Consider the following 13,910-nt stretch of genomic DNA (forward strand, 5'->3'; position numbering starts at 1 on the left):
CCATGGCTTGAGGGGTGTTTGTTGATGCCGGTGTTTGGCACCATCATGGATAATGCGCTTAGTCATCTGATCAACATGCTTATCGATAAGAGTTCCGAAAGAGGAAATGTGCAATCAGAAGCATTGCATAGAGGAGCTTCAGAATATATAGAGCTAGCTTTGGCCTTGATTTCCGCCAGCATTAATGCTGCTTTGTATCTATTGAATATACTAGTACATAGGTTTAGTTTGGTCAATATCTCGCATTTTGTGAAAACTGTTGATGCCACCAGCATTCTCAATCTAACATTTGTAGTTGGAATATATATCAAGAATTTTACTGAACTCGCCATGATGCTCTCGCGTCCTTGAGAAGGGAGCAAAGAACTGAGAATGCCTAAAACAGACCAACCAGGCAAATACAGAACCTTCTGCATGCATCTACATAACCTCGTTCTAAGTGTGGGTGGAGAGAAGGCCATGGTGTACATCCTCCTAGTCAGATGATAGACAATTTATGAGCCGAGACCTATGCTCATTAGCACAGCAGTACTCATCTCTCTCTCATATCTAACGCCATGTCTAGATTGGTCAATCCCATAGTGCCCCGGCGGGGTTTCCATGCAGCTTGAAAGCGGGGGTCAAAACCCCGCATGAGATATCAACAACACCAACCCTCTTCATGTGAGCGGGCAAAGGGATATCCGGACTACATGCAAGACCGGGCATCTAGCTTTGCCGCGGGACTTTGTTGCTAGAAGCTATAGTGGAAGCAAGAAAGTATCGCGGCCACCAACCTGGTCATACTATCCTGTATTGCTGGACCATCAAAGTATCAAGTAACAGGTCTACATTTCATTCCATTGCCCGGCATGTATCAGTCATCTATAGGGTATCTTGCCGGTGCAGCAAACAGAATGCCTCTCTGGTATCTATATGGGACACAGACGGAAATGGTGGATGGCAACGAGGCCGTATCGGCCCATGTCCGACGCAGAATGGTCAAGAAGTAAGTCGGGACACCACACGGGCCCCTAGGTTGATGTACTAACAATCCCTGACAATGATCCAATCCCGTGTACGCCTAGGCCGCCTTACCGTCATCTACCTTCTCCCACTCGCTATCGGTGCTTTGGTAACCGGAGCTCTCACCGCTGACGCTCAGGCGCTTCCGAACTTCGCCTTGTTCCTCCGGTGGCCGAAGTGTTGCCGAAGCAGCAAGAGACCGAGGAGCGGAAGCGGTGGCAGCAGCACCCTTGTGCTCCGTCAGAAGTTCTGTTTCCGTATCACTCCCGGCACTGTCGAGAGTCGCCGGGGTTTTCCGACTGCCGTCTGACTTGGCTTGGCTCTCTGCAGGCTCTTCCGATTGTTGCTTTTTCTCCGCCTCCTCAGCTTGCACCTGCCTAAGCTCCTGAGCGAACCAGTTGATGGACCACCATAGGGCGACGGACAAGATAGACAGGACGAAAAAGTGGATGCTATACGTGGCGAGGAGGAGGGCGAACAGGAGAGCCTGAAGGGCAGCGAAGGTGACGTTGGTCGCGATGAGGAGGGAGGGGGTGGGACCCGGGGTAAAGATGCTAGACCAGAGGTCCTCCATAAACGAGCCCATAATTTCGGATTACGCGCGATTGCGGCTAGTTGCGGGGAACGGCTGGAGACTTGGGGTCACAGAAAGCGGTTCTGGGGTAGGGGAACTGTGGAATGACGTTGATGTCGGAAACTGGAATCCGTTGTTGTTGTTGAGTTTTTCTTCTTTCCCTGTGGACGGATAGTTGCAACAACCTGTTAGCAACGCCGGGATGTCGGGGATCGAGGATGACAAACTATGCAGCAAACCGGGATCTCAGTCGCAACTGCGGACCGGTGGCCAAAAAAAAAAAAATGCCGTTCGGAGGGGAGAAGAGAGGATGCAGATGGGAAGGTAGGACGAGACGACTGGTAGTCGACCGAAGCAGGCAGACGGTCGGCGTTTGAGTCGAGGTTCAAGGTGGGGAAAAAGAGGAGAACGGGAACTGGATCCTAGGCCGATTTGCCAGGAGCTAATGGTGAAGTTTAAATCCCCGTGGGGAGAGATACAGCTGCTAATTATCGAGAGAAAGACACGGGAGGTAAAAATGAGAAGCTGGTGGGCTATCGAGAGGGAGGAAAAGAAGGAATGAAGATATTGAAGGGGAGTGACTCTTTCTGGGGGTGAGTTTGGAGAGCGTCCCGTCACGCCCGCCCGACGGAGGGGCAGCTGCCCTTTCTTTTCGCCGTAACGTTACTACTAAGTTACTTAGGTTACTACTTAAGGCAGCGATGGGTGTGAAATACCCGGTTTATCATCACGGGACTCTCCCTTCAGGCATCGATCTCTCATGATCATGACCGCTGGATGGTCGGAATGACCGATCCCCAACTCACGACGGATATGCAATGATAATGTTACTCCATTATACCTATCCTGCTAAATAAGAAAGCGCGCATTTTGGGTTTTTGGGCCCGAACATCCCAAAGCCAAGTCAAGCTACAACTGGATGTATCTTCTTCCGGTAACCTACACGGCTACTTTGGTTAAACTTCCCTTGGTTTGGCCCATCTATCAAATACCGCTGATCGGCTTTCGACCTGATGGCTTCCGCTTCGATTGCCGCATTCCGCCGTTCAAGATGATGTAGTACTGAGTAAATGCTGGTAGTAGCTCCTGCGGCACCTCCTGCACCCGCTTTCGGACATCCCAGAAAACCTTGTGATTGGCAGACTGAAGAGGTATCATCCATGAAGATGTCAGTATATGATCTACGGCTGTTGAAGTACGATGACGAGGACATGGGGTGCCTTATCGAGCATATATCGGGGCAGTCTCATGCGTCCAGCTCATTCGACCATGCGTTTAATAGCGGGCCTGTAGCCATGCGGATGCGGAGACATCCTAAAGGTTATCCTGGGGTTTGTACTCCGTACCACAGTAGTAAGTAGCTGGGAGACAACCGATTCCCAGACAGGACGGCTTTACTCCGACACTAAAACTGGGTGAGACAGAGTGAGACTTTCGTCAATTCGCTCATCTGGCCGGAATGCGAGATGGTGATGTCCGCACGTGTTACCGTCACGGGATGTTTTGCTTTCCCCAATCGGGACACCAACCGAATATCTGGAGGCACAGAGTATCAGGAATGACAAGCAAGGTTATATTCTTGGTGGGCTTGTCAAATTGGCTATATATCCTCTGAATTGGAAGCTGTTCGCTCTCTAAAGACCAAACCGGCTTTCCATGTAGTTCCATCCCATGCCTGCGCTTTTCTAGTGGATTCGAACCAGGGTGACTGCGATACGCTAAACCGGACCACAGTTTGGCCTCACCACCTCCACTTCTCACACTTCCCTGACGGTCTCCGCCCGCCGGCCCACTTTCACCCAGACACTACGATTCGACATTGGCCTGCAGATCGCAGCTTAGGGTTCTTTTCTTCTCCCCCCTTCTGCTTCATGGCTATGGAATCGTCCAAATCCTACCGTTCTGTCTGCTGCGAATCATGTCGCTTTCCGGTCTCTTGATTTCCTTGGGCATCTGGTTCCTTCTGGTTGGCTGGCCGGGTTAACTGTAGTCAATTGATGTATCTATATAAGCTGCGGTGTAACTCGCGTCTCCTCTTTGCTTTCTTGGTCAATCATTTGTAAATCCACTCACGTGCTATCTCGATAGCGACAAGAGGCATCGCTGTTGCGATCTAGCTGGGCCTACACCCATCCCTTCTCCTTGAATCAATAATCTCTTCCCCTTTTTTTCTTTCTCCCTTTCCCATCCCATGATGGATAAGAAGCCTATAGATCCTGCAAAGGAGCTGTCCCCGGATGGTCGTTCTTCCATCCAAGGGGGCATTGCTCACCATGCAGAGGACCCTCTCCCCGAAAGGGAGCCTTATGGCCCCCCAGGTATTAGGGGACTCATAGCAAACCCGTTCGTCCTCATGTGTGCCGCTTGCTCGACGCTGGGAGGTCTCACATTCGGATATGATCAAGGTGTAGTCTCGGTCATCTTGGTCATGGACCAATTCTTGGAGCGTTTCCCCGAGGTGAACTCCGGCTTTTGGAAAGGTTTGATGACAGCGATGATCGAGCTAGGAGCATTCCTTGGTGCCATGAACCAGGGTTGGATTGCGGACAAAATCTCTCGCCGTTATTCGATCATCGTCGCAGTGTGCATTTTCACGGTTGGATCAGTCTTGCAGACAGCAGCGGTCGACTATGCTATGTTGACTGTGGCACGACTGATTGGTGGTGTGGGGATTGGTATGCTGTCCATGGTGGCTCCCTTGTATATCTCGGAAATTAGTGAGTATTATGACTGTTCCATACCAAGCTGGTTACATGACTTGTACAATGAGCGTCAGCTGACCTGTAAATTCAATAGGTCCTCCCGAGTGCCGTGGTACTCTTCTGGTTATGGAAGAATTGTTCATCGTTCTGGGAATTGTCATTGCATACTGGATCACCTATGGTACTAGGTACATGTCTGGAGAGTGGGCGTGGCGCCTTCCCTTCCTGCTGCAGTTGATCCCGGGTTTCATCTTGTCGGCGGGTGTCATTGTACTGCCTTTCTCTCCAAGATGGCTTGTTGCCAAAGGAAGGGTGCAGGAGGCTCTTCAGAGTCTGTCTAAGCTGCGTCAGTTGCCTCCATCCGATAAGCGCGTCAGACAGGAGCTTCTGGATATCAAAGCCGAGGTTCGCTTTCATCAGGAACTCAATGCAGAAAAGCACCCAAATCTGCAGGGTGGTGGAATCAAGAACGCAATTTTGCTCGATCTGGCATGCTGGGCCGACTGCTTCAAAAAGGGTTGTTGGCGGAGGACGCACATTGGTGTCATGATGATGTTCTTCCAACAGGTGAGCAGCAAGATGCCTCAGAAAATCATCCCGGAAAGCAACTAATCATTCGGGGATAGTTCGTTGGCATCAATGCCCTCATTTACTACGCACCTACACTGTTCGAGACGATGGGACTAGACTACAGCATGCAACTCCTGATGGCGGGTATCGTGAACGTGGGACAGCTGGTGGGTGTGGTGACCAGTATTTCCACCATGGATAAATTCGGTCGCCGGGCTCTTCTGCTTTGGGGTGTAGCTATCATGGCAATCTGCCATATCATCGTGGCCGTCTTGGTTAGCCTCTACTCCGACAACTGGCCCGCACACCGCGCACAGGGTTGGGCCAGCGTCGCTCTTCTACTTTTGTATATGGTTGCTTTTGGTGGCTCATGGGGTCCAGTAGGGTGGGCGCTGCCAGCTGGTAAGTGTCTACCCCCATTAAATGTTGGAATGCCACTCGTGTCTAACTCATCGCAGAGGTGTTTCCTTCTTCTCTCCGTGCCAAGGGTGTGGCCCTCTCAACCTGCTCTAACTGGCTGAACAACTTTATTATTGTGAGTTAATCTGAAATAACAGCAAGATACAGCGCAGTACTAATATGAATGTCTAATAGGGCTTGATCACGCCGCCGCTTGTTGAAGATACCGGATACGGCGCCTACGTATTCTTTGCAGTCTTCTGTTCGCTGGCCTTCGTATGGACACTCTTCTTCGTCCCTGAGACCAAGGGCAGGTCTCTGGAAGAGATGGATCAGGTCTTTAAGGATAACTCGAGCGAAGCAGAGCAGGCTCGTAGACGTGCTATCGAGGCAGACCTGTTGCATGAGGAGGAGCAGGCCGTGATAGAGGCCTAATGTTGCCTGTGAAGACGGTTGCACTGATCTACTGGTAGATCCAGTGCAGTTCAATTCTTTGTGTATAACATGACTATTTAGTTAGGACTTACGAATTTATGAGTGACGTGAAATGAAATTTGCAACGTTGAGTAGATTACTGGTTGCTATTCTTGTCGGAAGATTTGGGTCTGGACCATCCTTATGTCCGCTTACTAACCAGATAATTCCGGCCCACAGTTGCGTGTTTGTCAGCGGGTCGGAAGCTTTTCGCCTTCGGCACATCCGTCAGCTTCCTATCTCCTTGCTATTGCCTTCTCCTTTGAAGACTACTGATCTACTACGGCATATATGTTCCTTGCGGACGTCACATAACATGTATCACTCTCCAGCACCTGCTGACAGGTCGGAAGATGACTCCCAGAAGCATAGGAAGCGTATATCGAGGGCCTGCGATTCATGCTACAAGAGAAAGGTCGGTTTTGGTCTCTGAATGTGCTTCAGAGTAACTTTTTGACCATCTGTAGATTAAATGTGATGCCGCCGTGCCTCAGTGTAATTGGTGCAGTCATCATGACATTCCGTGTACCTTCAACAGGGTCATTACTCGGAAGCGGAAAGCCAAGAGCGATGCAAAAGGGTATAACGCTTGTCTCCTACTAAGGTATATAGTTGTCGGAGCCTCTTCTGACAGTTGTATCTTGTTTTAGAGAGAAAGAAACGCCCGGACTGGCTGAGCGTATTGAGCGCATAGAAAAGTTTCTTACGGAGAACCTTCTCAAAGAGCCTAGTCAGTATGCCGGGTCAACGTCTAATCTCCATCTACTAACATACACAGCTCCTTCTGCAACACCACCTAGTATCGGTTATCATGAATCTCCTATAGGGTCGCGTTCTTCTGAATACACCCACGACTTTTCGAGAGAATCTTCAACTTTCAATGAGAAGTCGGGTTCTTCTTCGGTACCTCTACATTTCGCAGGTCGCGAGTTAGGATGCATCAACCTGTTCACAGGCATTCCGTTACTGCTCCCAGAGGGCAAACAATGGGTTCAATCACGGACCGGACAGAATATTGCGCTCAGCAAGTTAGTCAGTTCCAACAAGCCGCCGTGGGAAAGACAACGGGCATTGACATCCAATGCGCTGGCGATGAATCCTCATCCCGAAAGCGTATTCGAGCTGCCTGATCGAAACGTTATAGACACTTACTTCAGGCTGTTTTGTATGTCCTTCGTAAGGCGTATATTTCCAGTTGTAGATCCTGTCCTTTTCAAGGAGACTATTGAGAACGCTTATCAGCAACCACGAACCAGGCTTCCGTATGGAAAAGTGAGCACCAAGGCATGTGTGCTTGCCTTTGCTGCCTTTACCTCTCTAGTACCACCTCTTGAATTCGAGCATGAGTTCCGAAAGCTTGCCCCTCTTAACAGTGAGACCTACTTCACGAGAGCACAATGCTTGATGCCTCAGGTTTTGCAAGAGTCTGCTTCGGTGGAGGGGCTACAAGTGATATCAATGATGGTGAGTCCTAATCCTCTAAGCCCGCTTGGCCTCTGTGCCCTTAGATTTTGGTTGCTCTAGGACCACACATCCCATGTCTCTAGAAATACTTTCTCATTCGCTTACTTCATTGATAGGCACTATTCGAGCTAGTAACCGGCAACTTACAGTCAGCCAGCTACTACGGTTCAATTGCAGCACGCATGGTTTTCATCTTGGGCGGACACACTACTAGTTCAATGCCAGATGACCCGGAGACGCCGCAAAACGAGATCGCCATGAGGTCACAGAGACAAATCCGATATCTCTTCTGGCTTGGTTACACCATTGAAAAAGATGTGTCCCTTCGGACTGGACAGCCCCAGCTATTTACGGAAGATAACTGTGACTTGACAATACCCGCCAGTTACAGTGAGAATCTCTTCAAATTCCCGCTCGACTGCCGGCAAATACCTCCAGAAGACATGCCCGAAGATCCAGTCTTCCCAGTGGACATCCGCCTGAGTATAATCAAGGCTCGAGCCTACAACGCCCTGTACTCCTTCAAAGGTCTGAAGAAAACGGACGCCGAGATCCTGAAGGAAATCCGCGAACTGGACGACGAGCTCGAAAAATGGAGACTGTCGATACCTCTAGCATGGCGGCCTACATTATCCTTTGTAAAAGAGACCCCCGATCCAAACGCCAACATGCATTCCGTCATACTGCGACTAAACTACCATCTCTGCATGACAATCATCCACCAAGCCAGTGGTCGATGCAGAGACTGGTCTAAAGAAGAAGGTGGAATCATGCACGGCGTCAACTCCAGCTTAGCTCTGTCCGTCGAAGCCAGTCGTTCAACACTACTCTACCTTCAAGCATCGGAACACGTCTTAATTGACGGTATATTCTGGTACGTTTCTCTTCCCCCCACTCCCACTCTTCAACAATACCTTCTACTAACAACGATGTATTCAGGACCCTCATCTTCTACCCCATGTCCGCCCTGCTAGCCATCTTCTGCAATATCCTTCAAAACCCCTCCGATCCCCAGGCCACCAAAGATCTCGGCCTACTCAAAACGGCAATGAGCATGCTGGAAAGGATTTTCCTGCGCCAACCGTCCTCGGTCAATGAAATCGTGCATATCAAGATGATTGCGGATTTTGTGGCTGAGTTGTATAGACTGGCTAGTTGTGCGATTGAGAAAGCGTGGCATGAGCGTTCTGGTTAAGCATGGGTCTACATTGGGGTTTATTTGTTGGGTTACAGGGTATATACAGGTACTAGAAGACTTGGCGTTTGGTTATATTATTTCGGAAGGGATGACTGTTAGGGGGCGCCCAAGGAGGGATTCAACATTGGGTCATTGTGTTATGGATTATCGGTAAACGGATGCGATTGGCTACATTGTATAGAGGACTTTTACATTTGTTTACGAGAAGATTTTTGGTTTCAAAAGATAATATATTGATATGAACTATCATAATAGTAACAGAGTAGAAACCTAGATCTTGAACAAAGTCAGCAAGACAGTTCAAACATTCTTTTGTGATTGCAAGCAAAGCAACAAAAGCAATAAAGCTTATTTCAGATATTATATGCGCAGTTATAATCAAAGAGTACAATTCTGTACTTTCAGATGGGGTTGAAACAAAGATAATACGCAAATCATCATATGAGCGAAAGTAAGAGACATATTGCTCGACTTACCAATACTCTTGTGAATGTATTGTCAATTAAGCCAAAAGCTGGACCTAAAGGTTGAGCAGCATGTGAAGCATCATTAAGCTTTCCAATACCGCTCAGTCCTCAAAGAACTAGCTTGGCCATTGTCGAATCTTCGTTGTTGAATGCGTGAAGAAAAATGCGGGAGAAAATTTGGTGGGAATTTAAACGCGCGCCGTTAGCGCCGCACGTGATCTTAACGGAACCATGTTGTTCCCGACCGCAGTGTGGAATTTATGGGTATCGAAAAGTGGATGCTTTCCGGTCTGTGGTGCCCGTGAAGCGCGTATGTAATGTTTGGATGCTTGGGCATTGGTCACTGTGGACTGTGTTGCCTGTATTTGGCTTGATTTCCGGTCCTTGTTGAGCGATCTCAGTCCAGACTTGGTTGCGATGGTATAGACGTAAAGCTCGTAGATTTCGCAATTCGGTCATATTATGCCAGAACTGACATGGTCCTGATCTGCAACTTGGCTGTAGATTGGCAGGTGATGTAGCAGAAGCTAATAGGTCTCTTTTTGGTGGTTTCCGGATGAGCATGAAGTTATCGGCATTCGCGACCTTCAACCCTCAATCTTCCCGTCCAGGAGATCCCATAATAATCGTGCGTCTTCAATGGTCTTTTGACTTGTTTCCGAGTCCGTTTTGCCGTCCTCGTCGGTCTGCTGGGGATGTGACTGCGCGGCGATGCCATCTGCTTCCAACCGTTCTAGAACACCCGTGATCTCGGCTTTCAATTTGTCCATCTGCTGGATTTCTTCCTTGGTTCGACTCAATTGCTCTTCCATCATCATGATCAGGGATTCCCTAGCTTGGTGTGGTCTGTACAAGTTCAAGAGGTGATGTGCGTTGATGAAGAGATTGCGCAAGTCCTCGACTTTGGATTCGAACTGCTCCGGGGATACTGATAGAACGCCGACGAATTCGAGAAAGTTTAAAAGGAGAGATTTGCTGATTTTGAGGAGGTAGTATGCGTGGTTGAGCGGCCGGGATGGCTCCGAGGGCGATTGACGGTCGGTATCTGCCGGAGACGAGGAAGGGTACAGCTGGGTGATGCCTTGATCTTTCAAGGACGGTAAAGCAGTTGAAAGCTGTGGTGATGTGTCATTAGTAGAGTTACAGCAAGGCAATGATCGAAGACTTACGTTCTGAAGCTCTCCGAACACGCTGTAATGACCGGAGTCAGGGATCGCTGGTGGGACGAGAAGCCGAAGCTCTGGTGGCAGATCGAGAGCGCGCAATTCGGCAGGTGACCACTTCTTTTTCTGCGGTTTTCCATCCTCGCCTTTGGATGCCTCTTTCTTGACCTCCTCGAGCCTCTTCAGATTATCGGGCGTGAAGTGTTTCCATAGCGGAGGCGGCGGGGCAAAGGCAGTCGCGAGCGTCCGTTGCTGTGCGGCGTCGGCCATGGTATTCTCGTGAAATTGACAGCTATGGTGCGATAATCGAGTCGGGGTAGTTGGTAGCACGCGATGGACACGAGATCAAGAGGTGAATGCAGGAAAGAATGTGGACAGTCGAGTCGGCGCAATGCGGAGATGTCCGGTGTTGTTGGCCCGTGCTCATGCCAGGCGGCCACTTGCTCTTGTTCACCATCCACTAACTACGGCCCTCGTTGCGCAACTTCCCAACCACTCTATCCAGCCAGGCGCTGACTCTTCGCTGGTTTCTCATGAGCGCTGTAGATACGAACTGAGCGCCACAAAATGCCTCGCAGTGGACTTGCTGCTGGCTCAGCAAGCCCCCGCTCTCCAGTGAGAGAAACAACTAGCACAATGTCCCGTTTGTATCAGCGCTCGTACCCGGTCGTCGACGCTGTCGCGCTGGCGTGCATTGTAGCTGCTTGGATACTGGTACGCCTTCAGACATGCCTCTCGTGTGGTTCATTCACTAATCAGAATTTTTCATGCAGATTCAGATATTTGCGACCCCATTTCATCGCATGTTCTCCCTCGATAGTAAAAGTATCCAATATCCCTTCGCTGTTGTGGAGAGGGTTCCAGTCGGTGAGATACTGCACCCTGCTCTGTCGACGTCGACTTTTCCTCGATGCTTACTATCGGTTTACAGTTTGGTCTATCATTTATGCTGGAGTCATTCCGTTCCTCGTTCTCCTCGCCTGGGCGGCCGTGTTCCGTCCCTATCCTCACAAGGTCCAAGTGACCTTGCTGGGCTTCCTCATCGCGCTTATGCTAACGAGCCTTATTACCGACATTATCAAGAACGCCGCTGGACGACCTCGCCCTGATCTAATTTCTCGCTGTCTACCAAGGAAAGGGACCCCAAAGGACTTGCTGGTCTCATGGACGGTGTGTACTCAAACCAACGAGCACATCCTCCAAGAAGGATGGAGGAGTTTCCCCAGTGGCCACAGTAGCTTCTCATTTGGTGGGCTCGGTTATCTGTCACTGTAAGCTTGTATGCCGCGACAACCCATAGAATAACACTAATCGTTTACCCAGGTTCCTTTCCGGTCAAATGCACGTGTTCAGACCGAGGACCGACCTCTGTCGCTGCCTCGTGGCCTTTGCTCCGCTTCTTTGCGCTTTGTTAGTTGCTATCTCTCGCCTGGACGACTACCGCCACGATGTATATGATGTTACTTGTGGATCGCTACTTGGGTTGATGGTAGCCTATTTCTCGTACCGACGCTATTATCCAGCCCTTCGGTCAGTAACCTGCGACTGCCCATATGGGAGAGACGATATCACCGGACCAGATAGATTCTCCAAACTGCCTGGTGATGAGGAACAGCAGCTTCCGGGCTCTGCATCTGTTGCGCGTCAGTGGGATGCTCGGGAGTCATATCAACTTGCAGAATCTACATCCTCCTAGAGGTAGATGTTATTTGCCACATTTTCACCATCCTGTTTCTTTCTGTGATACCCTAGATTTTTGTGTTGTTGATGTACCGTTACTTTGGACGCTCGTCTTTATAGTAGAGATTTTATTGTATTGTGCGCTCAATGTTGTCAATTTTGGATATTCATTACTCATACCTATTCTTACAATTTGGAAATGTCCCTATGCTGTACACTGGTCCATTCCTTGACATCGTGGAAGTCCATCACCTTATTGGGGCCTCCAAATCGTCCCAGAGTGTCGCTCCAGTTTCTATTCGAAGCAATCTCTGGGCTCCATTTGATGAGATCGTGGACCTTCTGAGGAACTTTACCCTCCATGGCATCGACAATCAGACTCCCGATGGACGGTAGGTATTTGTAGCCTATTATTGGTGCGTGTTAGTAACGGAAACGCATCTTGTTTGGGGCTATGGCGTGGCGTCTTACCTCTGCCAGAAGCGCCACATCCCAGAATCAGTGATTTGTGCTGTGGGTGACGGTCAATGATGAATTCGCGGTTAGCGGTGTCTGCGCACCAGCAGATTCTCGCAAAGCTGAACGGACGGTCTGCCAATTGAGGCACAGTTTCTCTGAGAAGCGCGCGAACCCTCTTCTCGGATTCCAGGGGCACTTGTGTCTTCTCGAAGGGAAGACTTTGCAGCTTCCCATCTTGTGATCGAACCATGTTTGTGTATCCCGGATGCTCATCGCAGATCTTGATCTCCCCGCGCTCCTCATCCGGCTCAAAGAAGAAGCCCTTTTCAATATTGAAGATGACGGGCATGTTCTTGTATTGTGCGCGCTCCTCAGGCTTCAGAGCGATATGTACAAGCGTCCAAGCAGTTGGGCGCAGCTGGTCCTTGAAGTCCAAGAACTGCCCGGCACTTGCACCCGCACACAGGATCGTCTGCTCCGCACGCCAGATTTTGCCATCAGCAGTAACGGCACCCTTCACATCATTGTTCTCGAAAATAAGGGTGATGACTCTGCCTGCCGGAGAACCAGCAACGAACTTGACACCAAGTCTCTGTGCTGCCCTGGCGGCAGCGACGAGAGCATTCCGGGCATGAGCCCAGCCGGCACCGGAGCGAAGAAAGTAACCCTTCCACCCCGGGAAATCTCCCTTGAGCACAGCAGGAGCAAGATCACGGAATTGTTCTGGCCGCGACATCTCCACCAAGTTCGGGTCGGCTTCGGGCCTTACTCGGACACCAAGGCGGTCCAGGCCAGCTGATGTGCACGCCGACATGAGGAGGCCGACATCGTGGTAGTAGGGCTGGAAGAGAGGGTCGTTCTTCCATCCTTGGAACGCTTGTTCTCCCAGAAGCTCGTTCACCTCAATCTCATCTTTTCTGTTGCTGTATTGGCCGGAAGAAATGACTTTGTTGACGTCGTTTCCTGCAGAAATAGCGGAGGGGACAGGGTAAAGATCCAGGACAGTCACATTGGTGTAGCCTCTGCGAGCCAGGTGTAGGGCAGTAGAGCAGCCCCAGGTGCCCGCACCAACAATCAAAATGGAGGAAGACTTAGTGATTACCATTGTGATGTGTTTTGGGCGCGGTCAACGATGTTGGAGGGGTTTGAAAAAGAGATCGCTATGCCGCACCAATTGGATGGCTCTTGACCTGCACAGCTTTCCAAGTGAAGCAACTCGTTGACGGGATAAGAGGATCCTATGAAGGATATACGAGACGTGGCCTTTATACTACAGTACTACAATGGCGACGACTAGGGCAATGAATCATCAGATGTCGGGCTTGTCTTACCCACCGATAGGCAGGAAGGTCCACGCGGTGGTTATCGAGCGGTAGCGACCGCCCGGTTACCCTATGGGACCGACAAACACAAAATCTCCCCCCGCGTGCACTGTTCAACGCGTCTTATCCTGGCCCACCAAAGCTCAATCCTAGCTTTATCTTTGCGTGCTTGAATGGCCCGCCACTCCGCCGACGTCGGCCAACCAATCCGAAGTGTGTGCGGAGCAAGACCGAGAGCCCCCTCCCTGCCGGTAGTTGGCATGTCGAATCATCGCCACGAAATTATGCTAGATACTGGCGGATGGAACAGAGGGCTGCATTAGCCTAAATGCGAGATAGCACCAGAATGGCCAGACTTTGAGCTGGTCGCAACAAAGTATTAGCCACTAGGTGCATACCGGCTATTCGTTCGCTTGGACCTTACCTTATTATT

At 50.1% G+C, this 13,910-nt stretch overlaps 6 protein-coding genes across 6 annotated transcripts; 3 read left to right on the forward strand and 3 right to left on the reverse strand.

The window, feature by feature from the left end:
• Positions 1-1,063: 1,063 nt before the first annotated feature.
• On the reverse strand, positions 1,064-1,591 carry BO87DRAFT_301227 (V-type ATPase assembly factor PKR1; the record flags this gene model as incomplete). Its single annotated transcript, XM_025619154.1, has 1 exon — positions 1,064-1,591. The coding sequence occupies one exon, from the start codon at positions 1,589-1,591 to the stop codon at positions 1,064-1,066; it is 528 nt and encodes a 175-aa protein (XP_025482903.1).
• Positions 1,592-3,658: 2,067 nt separating this feature from the next.
• BO87DRAFT_373813 (sugar porter family MFS transporter) lies at positions 3,659-5,733 on the forward strand. The gene is made up of 5 exons (XM_025622641.1): positions 3,659-4,296; positions 4,376-4,848; positions 4,908-5,253; positions 5,310-5,386; positions 5,446-5,733. The coding sequence occupies exons 1-5, from the start codon at positions 3,774-3,776 to the stop codon at positions 5,683-5,685; spliced, it is 1,659 nt and encodes a 552-aa protein (XP_025482904.1). The 5' UTR covers positions 3,659-3,773; the 3' UTR covers positions 5,686-5,733.
• A 243-nt stretch (positions 5,734-5,976) lies between these two features.
• On the forward strand, positions 5,977-8,569 carry BO87DRAFT_456475 (putative C6 transcription factor). The gene is made up of 6 exons (XM_025628727.1): positions 5,977-6,139; positions 6,192-6,304; positions 6,375-6,454; positions 6,503-7,188; positions 7,305-8,062; positions 8,128-8,569. The coding sequence occupies exons 1-6, from the start codon at positions 6,041-6,043 to the stop codon at positions 8,381-8,383; spliced, it is 1,992 nt and encodes a 663-aa protein (XP_025482905.1). The 5' UTR covers positions 5,977-6,040; the 3' UTR covers positions 8,384-8,569.
• An 871-nt stretch (positions 8,570-9,440) lies between these two features.
• On the reverse strand, positions 9,441-10,286 carry med7 (mediator complex subunit MED7; the record flags this gene model as incomplete). Its single annotated transcript, XM_025625118.1, has 2 exons — positions 9,441-9,968; positions 10,023-10,286. The coding sequence occupies 2 exons, from the start codon at positions 10,284-10,286 to the stop codon at positions 9,441-9,443; spliced, it is 792 nt and encodes a 263-aa protein (XP_025482906.1).
• A 225-nt stretch (positions 10,287-10,511) lies between these two features.
• BO87DRAFT_352682 (phosphatase PAP2 family protein) lies at positions 10,512-12,007 on the forward strand. Its single transcript, XM_025621199.1, has 4 exons — positions 10,512-10,730; positions 10,790-10,883; positions 10,948-11,287; positions 11,340-12,007. The coding sequence occupies exons 1-4, from the start codon at positions 10,584-10,586 to the stop codon at positions 11,710-11,712; spliced, it is 954 nt and encodes a 317-aa protein (XP_025482907.1). The 5' UTR covers positions 10,512-10,583; the 3' UTR covers positions 11,713-12,007.
• BO87DRAFT_404481 (NAD(P)/FAD-dependent oxidoreductase) lies at positions 11,838-13,371 on the reverse strand. Its single transcript, XM_025625862.1, has 2 exons — positions 12,168-13,371; positions 11,838-12,103 (listed from the first exon to the last, which is right to left on the reverse strand). The coding sequence occupies exons 1-2, from the start codon at positions 13,258-13,260 to the stop codon at positions 11,883-11,885; spliced, it is 1,314 nt and encodes a 437-aa protein (XP_025482908.1). The 5' UTR covers positions 13,261-13,371; the 3' UTR covers positions 11,838-11,882.
• Between the last annotated feature and the right edge of the window lie 539 nt (positions 13,372-13,910).

Source organism: Aspergillus neoniger, assembly GCF_003184625.1.
Source record: "Aspergillus neoniger CBS 115656 unplaced genomic scaffold BO87scaffold_6, whole genome shotgun sequence".
Lineage (NCBI taxonomy): Eukaryota > Fungi > Ascomycota > Eurotiomycetes > Eurotiales > Aspergillaceae > Aspergillus > Aspergillus neoniger.

Excerpts from the sequence above, each read along its gene's own strand:
- BO87DRAFT_373813 (XM_025622641.1), top strand. The coding sequence starts at position 3,774 with ATGGATAAGAAGCCTATAGATCCTGCAAAGGAGCTGTCCCCGGATGGT. Across the intron at positions 4,297-4,375 it reads CTTGTATATCTCGGAAATTA|GTCCTCCCGAGTGCCGTGGT; the intron begins GTGAGTATTATG and ends TAAATTCAATAG. Across the intron at positions 5,387-5,445 it reads GGCTGAACAACTTTATTATT|GGCTTGATCACGCCGCCGCT; the intron begins GTGAGTTAATCT and ends AATGTCTAATAG.
- BO87DRAFT_456475 (XM_025628727.1), top strand. The coding sequence starts at position 6,041 with ATGTATCACTCTCCAGCACCTGCTGACAGGTCGGAAGATGACTCCCAG. Across the intron at positions 6,140-6,191 it reads ATTCATGCTACAAGAGAAAG|ATTAAATGTGATGCCGCCGT; the intron begins GTCGGTTTTGGT and ends GACCATCTGTAG. Across the intron at positions 6,455-6,502 it reads GAACCTTCTCAAAGAGCCTA|CTCCTTCTGCAACACCACCT; the intron begins GTCAGTATGCCG and ends TAACATACACAG.
- BO87DRAFT_352682 (XM_025621199.1), top strand. The coding sequence starts at position 10,584 with ATGCCTCGCAGTGGACTTGCTGCTGGCTCAGCAAGCCCCCGCTCTCCA. Across the intron at positions 10,884-10,947 it reads TGTGGAGAGGGTTCCAGTCG|TTTGGTCTATCATTTATGCT; the intron begins GTGAGATACTGC and ends ATCGGTTTACAG. Across the intron at positions 11,288-11,339 it reads GGGCTCGGTTATCTGTCACT|GTTCCTTTCCGGTCAAATGC; the intron begins GTAAGCTTGTAT and ends TCGTTTACCCAG.
- BO87DRAFT_404481 (XM_025625862.1), bottom strand. The coding sequence starts at position 13,260 with ATGGTAATCACTAAGTCTTCCTCCATTTTGATTGTTGGTGCGGGCACC. Across the intron at positions 12,104-12,167 it reads ATGTGGCGCTTCTGGCAGAG|GCTACAAATACCTACCGTCC; the intron begins GTAAGACGCCAC and ends CACCAATAATAG.